Genomic DNA, 21016 nt, shown 5'->3' with positions numbered 1-21016 from the left:
GTTTATTAATTTTTGTATTCTGATTGAAATAAGTTGTCACCTTATGTCCTGGCCTTAGAAGAATTTAAGACAATATTCTTTCTTGCTCATATGAGACTTTTTCATTATCAGGAAGGAGCTTTATGCAGAACCACAACTTTGACATCAGCTTCACTCTTATTTTTCATTCAGTAAGTTCATTCACTCACTGATTATTGCTCCTCAGACCGTTTCCTCTGGCATCCCTGGAGACTTTCACCTTGCCATCCCAAGAGGTAGCTTAATCTAAAATGCAAAAAGATGTATCGATGTTTTCTCTATATAGATCTACAAGCTTCTGGTTGCAGCTATAAAGGAACCAGAGGAAGAATTAGCCTTGTGTGTTTGTGTGGCTCTGCTCCAGTAAATATTTTGATGCATCTGCTGCCAGCACTGGTCTGAGGGAATCTACCTAGCATTTAAATTTTGATGGCGAGCTGTTTTGAATAATAAGAGTGCAGCCGGCTGTGAGTCAGTGCATGTGTGTTGACTGAAGGGTGTGGGGAGGGGGGGTCTAAAAGCTTAATGCCTGCTGAACGCTGAGCTGCAGTGCTTTGCTTTTGCCACCACCACCACCACCACCACTCCTCCTCCTCTTTCTAGTAGATATTCCAAACTGATTTTTTTTGTCTTGCTCACTGAAGGGGAGGAACAAAAAATACCATAGCCAAGTAGCAGTTGCAATGGGTGCTGTAATGGGCACGTTCTCTTCTCTGCAAACCAAACAAAGAAGACCCTCGAGAGGTAAGGACCGTTTCCCCTCCTTCTTTCTCCCAGGTGTTATTAGTGAGGAGTCAATATTACCCTTTTCCTTTAGAAACCGAGGGGATTAAAAAAAAAAAAAAGACAGAAGCATGTGCCACTTGCAACTAACACAGCGAACGCCGATCATTTGGAGAAAATTTGCAGCAAACGATGAAAGCTAGCATGCGTCTCTCTCTCTGTGTGTGTATATATCCCTGTTTCTGTGTTAGGAGCTGCAGAAGGAAAAAAGGAGTAGTTTCACTGGGGTCGTCATTGTGGTTGATTGGAAGAGGGAAGGTGTGCCTAAAATGTTGTAAAGCCAGCGTACAAACATGTGTAAGGCAGAGAACTAGAGAGGGAGCCAGCTGTGCAGAGCAGTTGCAGGAGAAACCTGTTTACTCTGGGTCCCATGCTGTGTGGTTCCTGAGGGGTAGCATCAACACAGGGGGGGAAAAGCATTTACCTTCGAGGATCACTTAAAAAAAAAGGAATGAGACATTACTTCTGAAAAAGATGTGTAAGAAATGCTGCCAGTGGATGTTAAATGTTTGCCTTTTTGAAGAGGGAGGGAGAGAAGGAGTGATAGATTTGCGGAGGAGCGGAAGTGAGAGAGCAATCAATCAAGCAACATTTGAAGCTCTCTCTCTCACACACACTCCAATTCTTTTTTAAATTCTGAAATTGGCAAGATTTGTATAGAGCATGCTAATATTCTGTCAAATGCACTGTTTAGGAGAGGGTGGCTTTTTTAGCCCTGTTTCCTTAGTGGTATTAACTCCAGAGTTGAAGTGGGGAATCCAAAGTTGGAGGCTCACTAAGGAATAAGATGAAAGAAAACAAGTTGTACAAGATGGCAGTGGAATTAATTTTGTTTTGTTTTGTTTTCTAAATCAACTTTATGTATTCCGTTCTTTCAAACTGGCTCCAGAAGCAGCATAAGAATGCAAATGCTCCATGGACAGGACCATAGAGTTGTGGGTAGCTTTTTAAAAGTAAGGGTTGTTTTTTTTAATGGGAGAAGATCAATTTCATGGTGGCAGCGATGGGAGAACCAGTTTGTAGATGCACACTCATTGTGGATTGATAAATAAAGAAGTGTGGTGTAATGGAAGTATGATGGCTAAAAAGGTCAACTTTTCCCCGGTCAGAAATCCTTTTTTAGATTTTGGCTACCATCCTTCCCACAACTGCCTCTATCCCATTGAAGTCACCACGATTTAAGTGGCTTATAGGTAACCATGGTTGCTTCCCATATCTTTTTTTAAATAGATTCTAGGGTGAAGGCTATTGCTAAGAAATATTTAGAGTATCCCAATCCACATAATAAACCTGTTGCAGTGATAGGAGTACTTTAGAATTTAGCTGAGCTTTACTGAAATAAATTTACTTGGTAAATACATAATATTTTGCATAAAATTGATAATCTTTGATACTAAAGATCCAAGCTAAAAATAAGAAGTGCTGTTTATTTTTCTGTATGCATTCTGATTTAACCTGGAACAGTGGAGAATTTATTCAGAGTCACTTTGAGTTTGCATTTTCCTCCCTCCACCATTTTACAACAGGTGATCTTGTGGAGAAGGGGAAAACAGCTTGAAATGGCTGGTGACTAGATTATTTTACTGATTAAATACTTATTCATTATTAATATTTGACCTGGGGGTACTTGTGGTGGTGATTCTCTTTTAGATGCAAGTATCGCCAATAATTTCCCTTAAAGTCTTTATTTAGCTGTGTTCTTGGAGATGCAGTTTTAAGGCTGAAAATAATGCTGCGCTTTCCTGAAGTCTGGGTAATTATTGTTTGTTGTCTATGGAGATTCTCAATCATCTAGGTCATGGTTGTCCCAAAGGTGCTTTTTCAAGAGGCAACTTGACTTTCTTGTTTTTCTTTGAAGACATTTCACTCCTCATCCAAGAAGCTTCTTCAGCTCTGACTGGATGGTGGGGAATGGAAGGGTTTTAAGTTTCTAAATAGATTGTTTGCTCTGGTCTCCCAAAGGGGTCGGTCCAGATTTGTGGATTTTTATCCCCTTTCCTTACATTTTTCTAAGGTGGCCAAGTTACCTTTCCTTGTTCCATGACTTTAAAGAAATCAAAATGTTATGTAAGCAAGGCAGGTTTATCTCTTGTCCTTATTCAAATAGGAGCCAAGATGCTTGCCTAGGAAATAAACTGCAACAGTCTAGTTGTGTCCCCCTCTTAACCTAGGTATAGTCATGTGGCTGCCCTTCATGAAGTTGTTCATTACAGTAGAAATAGGGGAAGGAGAGCCCTTGCCTGCTTTCAAACACTTTATTGCCAGAACTCCATGGAGATGATAAGGAGTCAACTCTTTGACTTCATATGAGTGGAAGGACTGATGGAGTGAAATGGGGGCTTTTCTTTCAGCAGTCAACACAATTGAAGCCAGTTAGCTGATTCTAGAAATCATCAATTAGAACAGTTTGCATGAACTAAGCAAGTAAGTAGTATCACTCTCTGCTTTCAGACTGCTGCTTCACACTGTGGAGAACAACTAATGATGAAAAGTTAAACCTGAGCTGCAATTTCTCAGCCTGTGAGAAATTTCTCAGCAATTTCTCAGCCTGTGCTGAGGAAATATTTCATTTTGTTTCCTGCTGCAAAGATATAAAAACACCAGCGAGCTGTGGCATTCCATAAAACCCCATCTATTCACTTGCCTATGTCAGTGATAATGTTCTGGAGGCCTCAGCAGCTGATTGACTGTAATGAATGTCAGGTTTCCCTTTTACATGAATAGTGAATTCTGGGAGAGAAAATTATAATCAAATCTATTCTTAATCCTGTGCACAATCTACATGAGGTAGCAGGTGCCATAACATTGGTGTGCAGAAAGAACTTCATATTAAAGAAGTCCCCAATTCAACATCCCATTATAGATGATGACTAGCATGGTGACTTAAAGTGGGAACATCCCAAAATTGTTTTGTTGCAAAGGCAAGGAATTGTTCATGGTAAGAATTTACTCCTATCTCTTTAATTTTCAATATACAAGAAAAATCACATAACTATAAAATCACATAAACTTTTCTTGTTCAATCTGCTACCTACACTAGAAGCTTTTGCTTAGATTTGCTTTCAGAGGCTTGTGTGTACAGGTGTGCGTAGGTGTACACAGGAACAATTTCTGAAACCAAATAGAGATAGTCCTCAACTGTGGATCACAATTGAGCCCAAAATGTGTTAAGTGAAAAATTTGTAAAATGGAGTTTTGTTCCATTTGGTAACTTTTCTTGTCCTATTTGAATGAACCACTGCAGTTGTGAAATTAGTAACCTGGTTGTTAAGAGAATCTGGTTTCCCTATTGACTTTGCTTGTCAAAAGTGGCAAAACTATTTACATGACCCTGGGACATTGCAACCATCATAAATGTGAGTTGTCAAGTTGTTAGTTGTTATCTGAATATAAACCACAGACCATGGGGGTGCTGCAAAGGACATACGTGTGAAAAATGGTCATAACTCACTTTTTTACTGCTGTTATAACTTTGAACGGTCACTAAACAACCTTTTAAGTAGCGGACTACCTGTATCTACCTACAAACACACTTTCATACAGTACATATACATGCATGCAGACATACACACAGATATGCTAATTTTTAAGTGTTGGATAGTAAATGATAAATTGAGCCTCATTCCTACATCTTGGAACAAATACATTGGTCCATGTATAATTTTTTACACGTTATTTGCAATTTTTCCTGTAATTTATCAGAAAATTGGAAAGTCCATAGTAGTGTCAAACTGGCGGCCTGCGGGCCGGATGCATCATGCGCAGGCACGCCCACCCCAGCTCCGCAAATGGGAAAAACATGACGGCAAAGCTTGACACCCATATTCTATATTTCGTAAGAGGTTATGAGTTGAAAGGTTGGATCAGAGGAAGCAATAAAATTATCTATCACTAAATAATATCTCCTGTCTAATATCACAGCATGTAGCTATGCTATTATCCTTGTATTTTCTTTTCAGTCAATAGTTTAGGATATATAAATGTGACTACAGACATGACAATTCAAATGTGAAATACAGATGTATAAATTATGTTTCACCTGAGTTGCAAATGCAGTTCAGAAGTGACATGAAAGATGTATTTAGTAGCTTGAAGACATTAAAACAATTTTCTCCAATTCAGAAAGTTGATTTTACTCTTATTATTTGACAATCATGATTTTTTTTTTGAGAATTCTGTTTTGCAGTTAAAATAACAAGGAGAATGTGGGTACTTTAAAGCCTAGGGAAACACTGTTATATTTTCTGTACACCTGAAAGTACTTTGGGCTGTTGTAGAAATTTACTACTTAATGGCTTTGGTCAAACATAAAACACTCTTCCCCAAAAGTGAGATCCTCTTTTCCCAAATTCCTTCTAGTTTGCATAGTTTTCCTAATCTTTATTAGTAAGCTGAAATCACTTGGCTGCAACCATCCTGTTAGAAGAATTTATATAGAATCCAAAGGCATCTAGAAAATAAAAGATGATGATGTAACTGGTTCTTTGCTTTATATCATATCAATTTTATGTGTATTTAATTAACACAAAAACAGAAATTAGTATACATATATACTGAACCAAAGCCAATACATTGTTAACGTTGTTTGTACCCCAACACAAAAATGGAGATAGGTCTAGGCCAGTCTAAATAGTGCCACATCTTGAAGTCACCTCTGTCAAAATGTCACTTCTGTAAAAAATTATAAGAACCCAGAAAAGAGACATTTATAATGAGAAAGATTTTATAATGACTTCATGTACTTTGGCTTCCTTCCAAGCCAAATCCTAGCCTAGTTGTCTAATGGAAGCCAAAATACATATTTATGCAAAAAGGGCCAATGCCTCTATGTTATGATGGATACACACATTTTATTGTATGTGTGAGATTTAAAAGACATCCAACTCCCATATCTTGGCAGGACTCATATATTGTGTAAAATTACTAAATTGTTTGTTTCAGGCTTAGTGTGACATAGGAATTTATCCATTATATTTTACCAATAACATTATGTATGAACTTATTTACCAATAACATTATGTATGGCTTATTCAATAAACAAGTGTTTAAAGTATCTTTGCTTAGTATTATATGTAACTGAAGCTTGAGTACCTGGTAACAATAGTAGTATCACATTGATAAACACTTTAGAGAGACATTATTTGATATTTATGTATTATATGTGCAAACTCATATAGTAATCTGAACTCTTTAAGATCAGTCCTTACTGATGACAACTCCTCCATAACAGTAAAGTCCTAAATGTCATTCTTATGAATATGAATGATACATATGAATGATACATTTATTATTCATACTTATTGTTCTGTTGAGTGGCCCTCTTCAATCAACATTTTTCTGTCATCTTGATAAAATTATGCAGAAATCATTGAACCATAAAACTAAATCTTGGGTATTGCATACCTGTCGGTTGGTGGGCTGATTTTAAATGATGCTTACTTCAAATTAATTCATGGTTCTGCATAACAAGAAAATGTTGTCAGATTGCACTTGTTACCATTGCTGTTACAGTGTCAGACTTGTAAAATTGTGAAGTACTTACAACTAGAATTTGTAAATCAGATACTTGACTTTTATGTGCAAACAAGGGAAACTAAAAGAACTATATTGGCAAGCAGTTGCTGAGTTTGAAGAAATTGGATGTTTGTGAAATTTTGACTGAAGGGAATGAATGGAAACAGTCATTATGATTATCAGTCTCACCTGTTACTTAGGAAGAAGTTAGAAATAATATTGCTTTTAACTGATGTTCAAAAAGTTTGATAAAATTATTCTTTTTGTTCCCTCCATATCCTGTGTCAATATAAATTATAAGCATGCAGTTATGTTTTCATTTCTTATTACTCATTAAGGATCAACACAAGTAAATAGGTTGTCCTGGCCCATTAAGCTCCAAGACTGACAAACATAGGGCATTTTTATGAATAATGCACTATGGGATCCAGGAAATGCCTTTTATTTTATTTATTTTACTTATATAGTCATCCATCTCACATGCGACTCTAGGTGGCTTACCATTAAATAGATAAAACAGACAAAATACATAATATAAAAAAGAAAAATACATAGCAGTCAAGCTTACAAAATGACTATCCAACAAAGTCAAGAGATCGACTTATTATACAACAAGGGCCAGACAAATAAAATTAATTTCAGGGCCTTGCAAAAGGTCAGCAAGGCCAGGGCTAATCTCAGAAGGAATTATATTGGGAGTTTGTTGTGATATGAATTTAATAAATTATTATTTTCCAAGGAAAAGTCCAGGCCCCTGCCAGCTGACACACCTTAGCCAGTGGCACCTGGGACCTCCTGCCAGAGTGGGTGTCACTTGAAGAAGAACTGGGAGAGATATTTACATGTTTTCTTTAGTTCTTTGGATCCTCTTGTTGATGATAGATGCACCAAACTTGTAGTTCAAGGGTTCACACAGAGGGTGAAGTCTTAGAAATAATGTGCTGCTTTCTTTCCTTGCCTTTGTCCAGTATTATATTGCAGTTCTTTTTCACATCACGAATGAGAACTACAAATAAGCATTATGTGATCTCAACATTTCTAGGCATAAGCACCTGAATTCAGAGCAGGTGAGATAGAATGTTTATAGAGCTGAATATCCAGTGAACCTCTCTATCTGACCGATAATTCATATTTTCCCCATAAACTAGAGAGCAACTGCAATAGCAGTTGCACACTCTTACAACAGCAGTGTTTCTGGAACAGCAGTCTACTATTGCTGTTATATCAATTCCTTTTGATATTCTTGGAAGTCTTTCCCAAATTGTAACTAAATAGTGCTTTAAGGTGTTAATTCTAATCTTACTGTTTTTTATTCAAGTTTTTCAAATTGTCATTCACAAAATCAGATCTTCGTGATCTCTATAAAACATTTTAGACTGAAGAATATATACATATCCAAACTGAATGAATAAAAGGAGTTGAAAGAATCAAATGAATAGACTCTAATAAATTTGGAAGTGATTTTCTAATAAAGATGTCAAGCGTTACTTCTGCTTTTTCAAAAACTCTGGAACATACAAGCATCCCGAAACCAGGAACTGAATCCTTCAAAGGGTGTCAAACTATCCAGATTAGCACAGTTTTTTTTTCTTTATCCAATTATTATTGTCTAGTCTGTATTAAGCATCAACTTTTCAGCCTCATCCATCTTGAAGCACACGGGTGTCCAATAGAGTCATTTAGCCAGAGGCAGTTCACTTGACCAAAAGAAAAAAGGAAAATCAATGGAAAAAGTGTTCCTTATAGTTATAAAGTTAGAAAGGCATGGTGTAATTTGTTGCTTTGTATCAGCTATCAAAGATTAAATCCTGTTGCAAAATGTCCAATTTAATAGGTGTCAAGTTATCAAATACTGAAATAAAGTGTTATGAAACATCAAGTACAGATAACAAACCAACATTTTGCAACTATTTAATCACTCCAAATTTCTGGCAAGTTTAATACCAATTTTAAGATTCATATTCATAATTGTTATTTTTAACATTCATTTCACTGCTCTGTAAAGCTTTAAAAATGGAACAGTTGCATCAATGGTGGGCTGCTGCCAGTTCGGACCGGTTCTAGTGAACCGTTAGTTCTGATGATCAGCTGGCCATGCCCATCAACCCCCGCCCTATCTGTCCTATATATCTGTCTTTTTCAGTTCAGCTGATTCGTGCGGCACAGTGGATTTCCATGCCTCAGCTGTTCTACTTACTAGGGTTGCCCTAGAAGGTAAGCTGTAGAGATTCAAATTGGTGTTTTTTGCATGCTGCGTGTGCACGCAAAGCACACATGTGTGCGCAAAGCACGCACTCACAGAACCAGTTTTAAACCGGTTGCAGCCCACTATTGAGTTGCATCCTTCAAGTCTAATCTTTGTTGCAGAGAAGATAGCATGCATTACAAGAAGCTATTCCTCCCATAGTAGCATCTGTTCTCGAATCAATGATCTGGGGGCTGGGAAGCAGAGTTATGGAAACTTTATCATGTAGATCAATTCTGTGAGACCATCCAGTTGACATACTTAGCAAATATAAAAAAATTTGCTCAGAATAGCAGATACTGTTATGAACAACAGAGAATAATACTAAAGTGTGGTCTTGCTTCTTGCATCTTTTTATAAAACATTTTATTTTTTCGATGGGGGCAACTTTTAGTCATAGCTTTGTTAAATGTTGATAGGGCCTTCCAAAAGTTGATTACTTTGGACTCAGTCTAATATGGAGATGGGCAAGTAGTCATTGCAGTTCCTAGTTTATTTAATAGGAAAACTATTGAGTTCAAAAAGAAAGCCTGCCACTAGATGGTACAAAATAAACCATAGCCCTATATATAGGGAAAGAAGGCAGCCTTAAGTCAAAAGTGTATAGGACTATACTTTTATAGTTAGCATTCTGTTAAATCCAGAGGGAAAGAATGAGAACATCCAAGGAACAGACCTTTGACTGTGCTTCCCTTTTTAAATAGGCTTTCTGTTTGTTTAGAAGCACAATTTGTACTTGTGGGTGGGAATTCTTCTACCCACGGATTAAAAATGTATGAAAAGCAATTACTGATGGAGTGTTCTAAAGAGGAAAAACTGAGGCAGGAAAGAGAGCACTAAGGAACAAAACTATAGAAGGGAAAGTAAAAGATTCCAGAAATGAGATTTGTAGTACTACTAGAGGTGGATTACAAAAATGTACTCTGGATAATAAATAGCAGAAGGAGACAGAAATCTGAGTTCCCGTCTAGTTGTCTAGACTTTTACAGGCCTGGTCTGGTAGCTTAAGAGAGATGAAATTCAATTTTGAAACTACCTTCGTTTTTCTTAGAGAGTTTAGATATATGAGTAATGTTTGTAGCTCAGTCTTGGTATCAAATTTAATTCAAAATCATATGTTTGTTCTCAATATGAAGTGAAGTTGTAATAAAGACACTGCTCATATCTGTCCCTATACAACTCAGATTAGGGAGAAGAAAACAGAGATTTTCTGCTATGATTTCCACCAAACTAGATTTCTTTAAAAGTCAGTGTAGAGAGCTAGCATAAATGCTATATGAAGCAATTCATTCCCTGCCCCCCCTTTTAAAATTTGTATATAGCAAATTTCATTACAAAACAATGTTTTATAATATTAGTGTTTATAACTGATTGATAGTTCATCTTCCCAAAATTTCTGATTGTTTTTTCAAATATTTATCACTTGTATAAAATATATAGTCACATCTATCACTGTGTATCCAAGTGATTGATATATAGGCAGATTTACTAATCAAGTGGCTGTCTTTTTCATTTAAATAGTTTTTGATAATTGCATTCTTTTTTTATTCTTGTTGGCAACCCAGAGTTCCATTTGGTAGATGAGCAGCCATTATATTTTTTAAATAAATAAAAATAAATACATCAGTGATGTCTTCCTTCAAGGAAAATGAGATAGAGATACTTTTCTATAGACACTCGAATTACGAATAACAGTGAAAAAGGCATGATGTATTGGCACTGAAATTCACAAATAGAAATTCACATCCTTGGTATTGAAGCTGAATATTGAAGCTGAGTACTCCCTGAAATCTCACTGGCCAATTCTTAGAGAAATCTTTCCAGCTGTACAGTCATGGCAAATCCTGTGGCATTCAGAAAATCCAATCCAATTCTAGGCCTCTAGAAATCCAGCATTCAGGACCTTGGACTGAGGGGATAGAAGAAAAGGCTGGATCTAAATTTCTGATTTTCCTCCTGTAATCCTCAGCCCATCATATCTATTTCTGCTATCACTACTACTACTACCCCACCCCTCAATATTTTTTTATCCCCCAAAGGGCCTCTCCTATTCTCCCTGGGGTTACCTCTGCTATCTTGCCAAAGTTACTTCAGCAGAATGGACTGCAGGGATTGACTGCAGAGATTGCCCATCTCACCACTCCATCTCCTGGCATCCCAGTCTCTGTAGTTCTCCATGCCTCTCAGCCAAGAGAAACATGCTATCAGGTTCCTTCTTCCCACCAGCAAAAAGAATGCTGAGACAGCTGTTCTCTTCTCAAGGCCCATACAGATGCTGCTCTGCTCTGAGAGCTGGTCCAGACCTAATTGAGTTGTAGTAAATAAAGGTGGGAGAACAGTAATAATCATCCAAAACTTGCAGAGATCTCTGAGGCCCAATGAAAAGAATGTGCAGATAGATTGGACTCTTCTTATCCAAGTCTAAAAGCAACAGAAGCAGCTGGTGATGGTGAAGTTGGAGTAACTTGACATTTGATGTCCAATGATATTTACTTGCTCTCAAGCTGAGATACAAGAAATTACTTTAGCGTTTCTTTTTAAACATTTAAAATGCCTTTTTATTGAACAGTTGACAATAGAAACCTATTAAGAAAATTATATACAAACTATAAAAATATTCACACTTCATCGTTTAACAACAAAAGTTCAAATGTTTTCAGACTGGTACAGACAATAACTTTGCTTTAACAATGATGCTGTTAACTGACTTATGAGGATCAAAAACTTTAGTATTTGTTGATTTCAGAAAGCTTGCAAAATATAAAATCGACTCTTCAAAACTGAACAATATGGCCAAAGAAGTAAATTTCAGAAATTTCAAGTATGGAACTTTCTTTAGTAGTCTGGTCCATTTTTTTTAAAGATAGTGCTTAATAATATTGGGGTTTGGGTTACAATATTCTATAAGTGTAGGTAACATTGGGATAATCCAAAGTATTTCAAAATATTAATGATACCTCTGGATCATATTATGTAAAAACCTAGCTCTCAAGATAAGGGTCTAATGCTGGAAAACATTAAAGGAAGGAGAAGAAGCAGATGAATAGCAACAAGATTCAGTTATGGTGGAAGAAATGCACCATTGAAGACCTGAAAGATTAGGTTTAGGGGCAGTTTGTCCCTATTTTTCTGAAAAGCTATGTGGTCACTATGAGTCAACACCAACTTGATGGCTCATAATCACCCCTGGATGAAAAATTATATTTGACTAATTATAGAACAATATTGCAAGCTTATGTTGCCAAATTCCCATGTTCTAATAAGAATATGTTTATTTCCTTAGTAACAGTATTTGCTACTGCAAACTTTAAAAGAATCTAAATAGTTAATTTTAAAAAAATCACATTTGCATACCACATCAAATATTCTGTACTGCTAAATGTTGAATTATGAATGACATACTGTAGATATTTCATTAAGATTTTAATGGCAACTTGGGAAAAGCAGGCATCATTTGGGAAATATAGTGTACAAGATATCTATAAAATGGAAGTGTTTTTATATTTTATATATGTGGAAAGACTTGAGCAACAAAGAAGTGCAGAAATTATAGATGAAAAAATGGACTATTGATGACATGATGAATGGTTCTACCCCACTTTGAATCAAACATATTTGACTAAGTTAATTGAGTGAAACAGATAATTGCATAAGAAGCCTCACAATGTATTTACTTCCTTAAATGAAACCTTACTTTTTTCAAGACCAAGTGTAGAAAATGGTTAAAAGATACAGTAAATATGATGAAACCCAAGCTTTGTTTTTCATCTTGGACCAGTTTAAAAAAACGTTATTTAAGAACTAATGCAAAATAATACCTATGATTAATCTCAATCTTACACAGGAAAAGACCCAAACACACCCAAACCTGCATACCTGCACCCGTGAAAATATATATGCCTGCTTTTCCCAAGTTACCATTAAAATCTTAATGAAATATCTACAGTGCAGCTTCTGGTCTGTGGTCGTGTCTCATCTTCTGTGTGGGCGTGAGTCTGCTTTTTACGTGGAAGTGTGGTGGTGGCATCTTGTGTGGCCCTCGTGGGTGTGGGTCTGGTGTCATTCTTCATGTTAGGTACTCGCCTGTTCATGAGGGCGGGTTTCCAAATGGCTGGTAGGCGGGAGGTGTCATCTCTTTTATTCATGCTGTGTGGGCGTTTTTCTATCTCTATGGCTTCTCTGATTATTCTGTTGTTGAAGTGTTCAGTTTTGGCGATAGTTCTGGTATTTTTAAAGTCAATCTCATGTCCTGTGGCTTTGAGGTGTTGGACCAGGGAAGAGGTCGGTTCTTCTTTTTTGATTGAGTTCTTATGTTCTTCAATGCATGCACTTATTCTTCTGTTAGTTTGTCCAATGTATGTGGTGGGGCAGGCGGTGCAAGGGATTTCGTATACTCCTTGGTTTTCTAACTCGATTTTGTCTTTAGGGTTTCTTAGGATGGTGGATATTTTTCTGTTTGTGCAGAATGCTGTTTTAATGTTGTGTTTTTGGAGGATCTTGCTGATTTTGTCTGTAGTGCCTTTTATATATGGGAGGAGGGCTTTGCCGTTCTCTTGTTCTCTGTCTTGGATTTTGGTTGGGGTTTCTTTTTGGATTAGGTGGGTAATCTTCTTTCTTTGGAATCCATTGGCTGTTAGTACGTTGGTGAGAGTGTGTAGTTCGGTTTTTAGGTGTTGTTCATCGGCTAAGCATTTTGTTCTGGAGATGAATGTATTGGCTACGGAATTGATCTGTGCTGGGTGTTGGTGTGAGAGTGCGTGTAGATAGCGGTTTGTATGTGTTTTCTTCTGGTAGATGGTGTGTCCTAGGGAGCCATTGGGTTTTTTGTATACCAAGACATCTAGGAAGGGAAGTTGATTGTTAGCTTCTGTTTCCATGGTGAATTGTATTTTATGTATGTATGTATGTATGTATGTATGTATGTATGTATGTATGTATATTCACTTGTACACACACACACACACACACACACACACACACACACACACACATATAGATCTTTGGTTATTCGGGTTTTCTCCCGCGTAAGATTGGAAGTATCTAGGCAACGTTTTGATGAAGTCTCATTCATCATCTTCAGGCTTGTGTCTTCAGCTCTGTGCTTCTCAGGGTGATGTGAGCTTGCAGCTGCTTCTTCCTTTTAACTGCTAGTGGGGGTGTGACTTGATTGGTTGGGGGTTTGGCTGTGTTCTGATTGGTTGGGGGGTTGGCCGTGTCCTGATTGGCTGGAGGTGTGTTCTGTTCAGGTGGGTGCTTGGTTGTGCTCAGGTTAGTCTTAGTTGCTGGGAGATTTGAGCTGGTGAGCTGTGATCTTGCTGTTTGGCTTCGAGTTCTTAGTCGTGCCGCATCTTCATGGTGGGGGTCAGTTCGCTTCATGTATGGCTCGGAGGGGTTTGAAGTGGGTAGTGATGCAGCTGCAGTGCGGCTTCTGGTCCGTGGTCGTGTCTCATCTTCTGTGTGGGTGTGAGTCTGCTTTTTACGTGGAAGTGTGGTGGTGGCATCTTGTGTGGCCCTCGTGGGTGTGGGTCTGGTGTCATTCTTCATGTTAGGTACTCGTCTGTTCATGAGGGCGGGTTTCCAAATGGCTGGTAGGTGGGAGATGTCATCTCTTTTATTCATGCTGTGTGGGCGTTTTTCTATCTCTATGGCTTCTCTGATTATTCTGTTGTTGAAGTGTAATAATCAGAATACAGCCAAACCCCCAACCAATGAGAACACACCCCCACCCAATCAGAACACAGCCAAGCCCCCACCCAATCAAGTCACACCCGCACTAGCAGTTAAAAGGAAGAAGCAGCTGTAAGCTCACATCACCCTGAGAAGCACAGAGCTGAAGACACAAGCCTGAAGATGATGAATGAGACTTCATTGAAACGTTGCCTAGATACTTCCAATCTTACGTGGGAGAAAACCCGAATAACCAAAGATCCACATACAAATACCCTGCATGTGGCATTTAAAAACTGGGTCCTGAATATATTGGTTGGAATTGTTACATGCTAAACATTTTTGGTGGATGATATGTATATAATTAGATTTCATTGGTATCCTGCAATGCTTTTAGATCCTTTGGAAGTTTTTTAAAAAATAATTTAATGTATTTTGATTCATTTTTTAAATGCACAGACAAATATAGACTTTCAAAAAATGGTGATTGCAAGTCATGTGGAGTTTGATAGATCCTGCTGATTTTTTAACTGTGTCTGTAATTGGACTGAAAAAAAAACACAATTATCTCACTATATTGCAATTTACAAAGCAGTCAGATGCTCTATAGAACCAACCAAGTCTCTCATCCAATTGTTAGTAATTTCAATCAGTAGAAACTTTCAGATATTTTTCAAAGTCAGTCGCACATATACAACATTCCTTAAGGACAATTTTGCTTCTGGGGCATTGCAATCCAAATGGAATGAACTACATTTATCATAGTGCTGTATCCAACTTGTTGGCAGAAGGAATTAACCTTAGCAATTCAAGTATACTGTAGACTTGATCATTGCTGAACATGGGAATCTAGATTGAGATTAAAATTCAAAAGTTCATCCAGATTCATGAGAAATCTACCAAGGCGCATTAAACCCCTACTCCCCAATCTTAGTTTTAAATGGCCAGAAGCATGTCTGTATTTTTTAGGACTTTTTCAACAAGAAGAATCTCCTTCTGTGTTTCAAGATATCAGTAGCATTTGAGAAGGGAGCTTATTTGTTTCCAGCTCAGTTGTAGGGTATTTGCGACTGTATAAAGTAGGGGGGCTTTGTTTCGTGGACATGCTATGATCTCAGTTGGGAAGAATTTTCTCAACTTCTGAACTTCAAATCCTGTAAGGGAAATTTTAGCTTAATAGCTTTGAAGGCTTTCTTCAGTAGCTTAGGCATAATGAGTAGCACAAAACCAACAGTTTTTAAAAGATTAGGCTACTTCACTGCTGCTTCTCTTCCTTCTCCTCCCTTTTAAATTTTATATAGAATGTAAGTGAGGGCATTTTATTGCAATTGTATCTGCAACAGGTTGGAGATAAGCCAATAATTTTTCATTCCTTGTCTCAGCTACCAAAACTGAGGACAATTATGTTGCCTTCAAACTGCTCTGGAGAAACAGTGCCGTATAAAAATGCCCTGCTTTAAGCTCCAGCTTTTTTTTTGTTCTTGTGTTATTATTAATACCAAACATGGATTTAAAAATTGAATAACTTCTATACTTTTAAGTGGAATAGATATGGAATGATAAGACATTATTATTAACAGATAATAGATAAATGAGCCAATAATACATACCTTTACAAAACAAGGTAGAATTCTGATTTCATGGAAAGCATAAACTATATTTTCCAGTTCCTTGGCAAGCAATGAGAGAAAAACATTTCTCAAGATAAGCAGCTCCAGGAGGGCAAGTTGCCAGTTTCAGCAAAATTTGTAACTGCTTCAGCTTTGTGGAAGAGATCCATCTTTTCCCCCATCTTATTCAAATTTCAACAGTAAGAGTTTCAAAATCTTCAGCCACTTTGCAACCAACAGTTGAATGTGGGACTAGTAAAACACTGGTAGATTGTGACTTTTAAAAATCAGCTTAGAAGTTACTTTTCCATATCAACATAGATTTGCACTATTGCATCACAGTCTTGCCCAGTAAAACTTATCTTCTCTTATAATGAACAAGCTTTTTATTTCTGACCTGTTTATGGAAGGCTTCGTCCTTCCCTACTTTGCTTTTTAATGCCATTTACACCAGCTATTAATTCTAAGCTTACCAAATTATCTGCTATGGTGCTAGATGAACTGAAGAGGTAATAATACTCCATTTAAATTGCATTTCCTGAAACAACACTAAATCTCATTGGATGCAGATGACACTGGCAGATATAATCATAATAAAACAGTAATCAATTAAAATATTGGCTAATAGCAGATGGAACTAAATAGCAGATGAAAACTAAATAGCAGATGAAAATACCACACTGAAGCAAAAGTTCAGGAAATAATGCTTGGGAACAAGTGTGAGATAGATTTTTTAGTGGGTTATTTTAGAAAATGCCTGATCATAAGTAGGCCACAATTCCACTTCAAGACCTTCAGAATGGTTTTAAATTTCAGTTAGAAAAATAAAGGAAGTGGTTTTACTATTTTGTTTTGAGATAACAGAAAATGAAAAGATTACACTGTCATACAATTTATGTCTCTTCATAAATTATTTGTGAGCTGTAGAACTGTGTGTGATCTCTAAAGATGTAGTTTTTACATGTGGCATCATAGAAAGGAACTGGCAATTTATTCAACATTTACATTTCTTGCACTTTCACAGGAAATGTTTCATTAGTTACTCTCAAGCTGGCTTTAACTCTGTTTAGATAATCATTGATTTTCTTTGAATATGTATAAAATTTATATCTTAGTGGGAAGCACTATCAAACATTTTTGTACACTTTCTAAGAAAGCAACTGCTCAAGTATATAATTAGCGAAAAAACATACAGTTTGCTGAAAATAGGGCAGAATTTTTCCAATATCTCCACGAGTCTCCTAGCAATCCATTTTGACAATCTTTAATAGTAATAGCACTTAGACTTATATAACCCTCCATAGCACTTTACATTACTCTCTGAGTGGTTTACAATGTCAGCATATTGTTCCCAACAATCTGGGTCCTGATTTTACTGACCTTGGAAGGATGGAAAGCTGAGTCAACCTTGAGCCAGTCAGGACTGAACTCCTGGCTGTAGGCAGAATTTGCCTGCAATACTGCATTGTAACCACTGTGTCACCATGGCTCTTTTAGCTTAATTTGTTGTCAAAAGTAGACGAAGAGAAGGTATATGCTTCATCATCCATGTTAAAAGAAGATGAACATGTCAGTTTGATCTCTGTGAATAAGTCTTAATTAGAAGACTCAAAAAGACATTCGAGTATATAAGGTAAAATTTAAAAAAAAACAAGCCAGGTTAGTGAAAGCTGTTTTGAGATTTGGTTCTGCAAAAGATGTATCAGCTGTAACAGGGAAGCATCAAAATATCATTTTTTTTCCTTTGGGCAAAATGAGATGAAAATAGTGGGGATGATAGATATTTTAGAGTCCATTAACTCATCCAGGTTTCAACAGATCTCTTCAAATGCTTCACTATAGTATTTTTTAATGATTCTCCCAGTACTCTTTTAAAATATAGAGAGCAGAAATGAGGAAGTACACCACAGCAGCCTTCAAACTATCCAACAAATTGTCCTGATCTGATGCACAAAATGTCCTGTTGCAACCTAAAATAATAATTAAAAAAACCTTTCAGGCCCTGTTTAGAAAACAAGCATTTTTACAGTTGCTTTTGTAAAATGCCAGGCTTGCATAATGTTGAAGACCATTAATTTGTTCCTTTTGGAGAGGGATTTTGCTGCCTTTGATCAGTAGGTTTTCCAGAGTACTAAGAAAGTTGGCATAGCTGATTAGTAAACTTGGCCACTTCTGGAAAAGACCACCTCATTGCTAGCTTTAGTTGAGTACCAAGCTAGGCAGGACATATTGTCAATACATCTGGAGATCATTCATGGAGCATTTGGATTTACCCTTGTTGTGTATACTATAGCTTCGCTGTGCCAGATCACTAGGTTTTATGGGGTGCGAGGAGGATTGGCCAGGACCCTATCATCACTGCCAGGGCTAGGGTAGGTTAGGTTTACGGGCAGTAATCTGTATTCATTAGTAGTCTCAGTCTCAGTCATTTTATTTCAATCATTGACCGGCAAATATTCATTAGCATGCATTTTAAAATCAGGGTAGCAAGTGGGATACAGTGACAAAGAAATAAATTGGCACAGCAAAAAATATCTTAAAAGCATTAAACTTCCAGGCTAGCATCTAGGTCTCCTTTCATTATTGAAAAACATACACATGTTCCAGTTACATAGAATTTAAAACTAAGGTTTGAGCCAAGATGGTATACCAGTGTATTCTAGACTGAGCTGCATGTTTACAGATGAATTACAGGCAAATACAGGCAGTTTGGTGTAGCATTGAAGATGCTGGCTTAGAAACCAGAAGATTATACGTTCTAGTCCTGCCTTTTGTATGAAAGCTGCTGGAAGACTTTGGGCCAGTTACTCTCTCTCAAACCAATTTACCTCACAGGGTTGTTGTGAGAGAAAAAAAACCAGAACAAAGTAGTACTTTTTAAACGATGTTCTTTATTCACCATCTTGAATTATTTTATTATTTATAAAAATTAAAAAGCCAGGTTGTTGTAATGACGAGGCAGTTGAGTTGTTTGATCATGAACAACTGAATCATGATCATCTTTATTGGAGTCTAGTCTTGCATTTATACACATTTTTAATTATCCTCCATCATTGGTTAACTTTGGTTACTGCTTAACTTTCGTTACTGTTTAGCATAGTAATTAACACAATTAATTATCTCTAGTTAAAGTCTAACATATGTTTACTTCGTCTCTCTAATCCTCCTTTAGATTAGTGACTTTGTTTGCCTGAGTTGTATTTGTTTGGAAACATTCTTTATCTGAGGTTTGCCATCCGAGATTGGAACATTCCTGCAATTACAACTCTACACCAGGTAAAAAAAACCTACTCCTTCCCATTATGTGTATAAGATTTAGGGTGGTGCAGTAGTTTAAACTAGAAATGGGGAGATCCTAGTTGCAACTCACTGGCTGACTTTGGCCTGACTTAACCCTACCTATTTTGCAAGGTTGTTATGGAAAGAAAAAGGCTCTTGAGCAAAAACTTAAATGTAAGGGATTAGCAAACACAGATCCTACTACACTATAATATTTCTGTTCACAAGATTATCAGAATAGCTTAACCAGATGACAAGCAAAATTATGACATATATAAAAACGAAGTTGGACATTACATAATATTATTATTAAGCAACTTTGCAAACAGCAAAGAAGCCACAGAATCTAGAAACAGTATAAAATGTCTTTGGAAGCACCTTGAAACCATCTGATTCAACAACCTGCTTCAGACCCTGCTTTGAATCTCAGATCTGGTTCATTGGGGATAATTCCAACAAAATGCTGTTGAATCTAAGCATCTTTGATATTTTGCATCTGACTGTGCCCTGGTTCAGATTTGAAGGTGGAAAGTGATTTGTAATATGTCTAGAGATTCTCAGTCATCCAGGTCATGGTTATCCCCAAAATGCTTGTTTTTCAAAGGCAACTAACTGGACTTGAAGACATTTTGCTTTTCATCCAAGAAGTTCTGACTAGAGTCAGAATTGAAAAAGCTTTTTGGATGAGAAGTGAAATGTCCTCAAGGAAAAACAAAATCCAGTTGTCCTTTGGAAAGAAAGACACCTTTGGAAGGAGCATGCAAGTGTGGCTACATACACTTACCAGAAATCCTTAAGATATTTGTTTGTATAGCTACTGTCGCGTGATCTTAAGACAGGACTTATTTAAGTCGATTGTTTCTATACTATAGAAATACTTTAAAATTTTGTGAACAACTGTGTGTTGGACTTTATTTTCTGTTTGCAAAAACAGGGGGATGGGCACTGGATTAATAGATTCAAGGAGATGCCAGCATGTACTAATTTGAACAGGCAGGCAACTCTGCCCTGGATCACATTTTTCTTCAATTCTGAATCCCTGGACAGTCCTTTTGCTTTTGCAACTTTGCCCAGCCTTGCTATTAGTTTATTTAGATTCTGTGGGAGAATGGGCAGGTTTTCTATGCTTTCTAAAATGTTAATAATACTACCGTTCATTTCTTTCATGTTACTATTCTTCATTGCTTACAAACTAATGGAAGAATCAAGAGCTGAAAACAGTGGCTGTACATTCTTTTGTACAGTAATTTGTACACTGAAAGTTGTTATGATATTACAGCCAAGAACGAATGTTTATGGAAGCTGAATCCTCATGAGTACTTTTTTTTAGCTTTTTGTTGCTTTCCCCCCTTTTTTGTATCTTTTTAAAAAAAGCTTCTCAACTATAAATATGAAAAACAAACTCTGATTGTGTTTTAAATCTCTGGAACCATGCTGATGGGAACCAAGCACTAGTAACAAAAAAAACCCTATATATTGCAACGGCAACATGGAGAAAAGTTGTTTTTAATCTTACTAGCAGAAAAGGAAGGCATTCAAAAAGCTGCTCCTTCACTGATCCTCAGGAGGGTGGTGTTCTTTTCCGTCCCATTTTGCCTCTAGTGGCCCATACCTCCAACTCTGCACTTCTATTTCTTTCTCTTTGAAATTCTTAAGAAAACATCAGTGGATCAGGTGAAGACCTCTGATTGAAACCATTTGCTTAAAAATGGAAAGAAACTGCAGGCATGGAAACTGGGCTCCAAAAAGGCTTTTCTGAAAGTGTTTCAGTAATGCTGGAAGCTTTCACGAAATGTTGCTGACATTCTTTCCTAATAGGACAATACAGCAAACCTTTGGCAGTGGCATCTGGAAATTAGTTCAATTCCTACTCTGGTAATAGCACTGGAAAAAGTGTTTT

The 21016-nt window shown here is 36.9% G+C and overlaps 1 protein-coding gene across 3 annotated transcripts in view; it reads left to right on the top strand.

Annotated features, from left to right (window-relative positions):
• Positions 1 to 446: 446 nt before the first annotated feature.
• Positions 447 to 21016, top strand: part of KCNIP1 (potassium voltage-gated channel interacting protein 1) — a 374993-nt gene continuing 354423 nt past the window's right edge. The window contains exon 1 of one of the 3 annotated variants that reach the window (XM_087955480.1): positions 447 to 762. In XM_087955480.1, the coding sequence (XP_087811606.1) occupies positions 702 to 762 (61 nt within the window). In that variant the 5' untranslated portion in view covers positions 447 to 701. The remainder of the gene's footprint in view (positions 763 to 21016) is intronic. The other 2 variants (XM_087955479.1, XM_087955481.1) reach the window with 2 other exon arrangements.

Source organism: Notechis scutatus, chromosome 2 (assembly GCF_049901735.1).
Source record: "Notechis scutatus isolate UNSWTSFEM ecotype Mainland chromosome 2, rNotScu1.2, whole genome shotgun sequence".
NCBI classification, from domain to species: domain Eukaryota; kingdom Metazoa; phylum Chordata; class Lepidosauria; order Squamata; family Elapidae; genus Notechis; species Notechis scutatus.
This window is presented reverse-complemented; position numbering and strand designations above follow the sequence as displayed.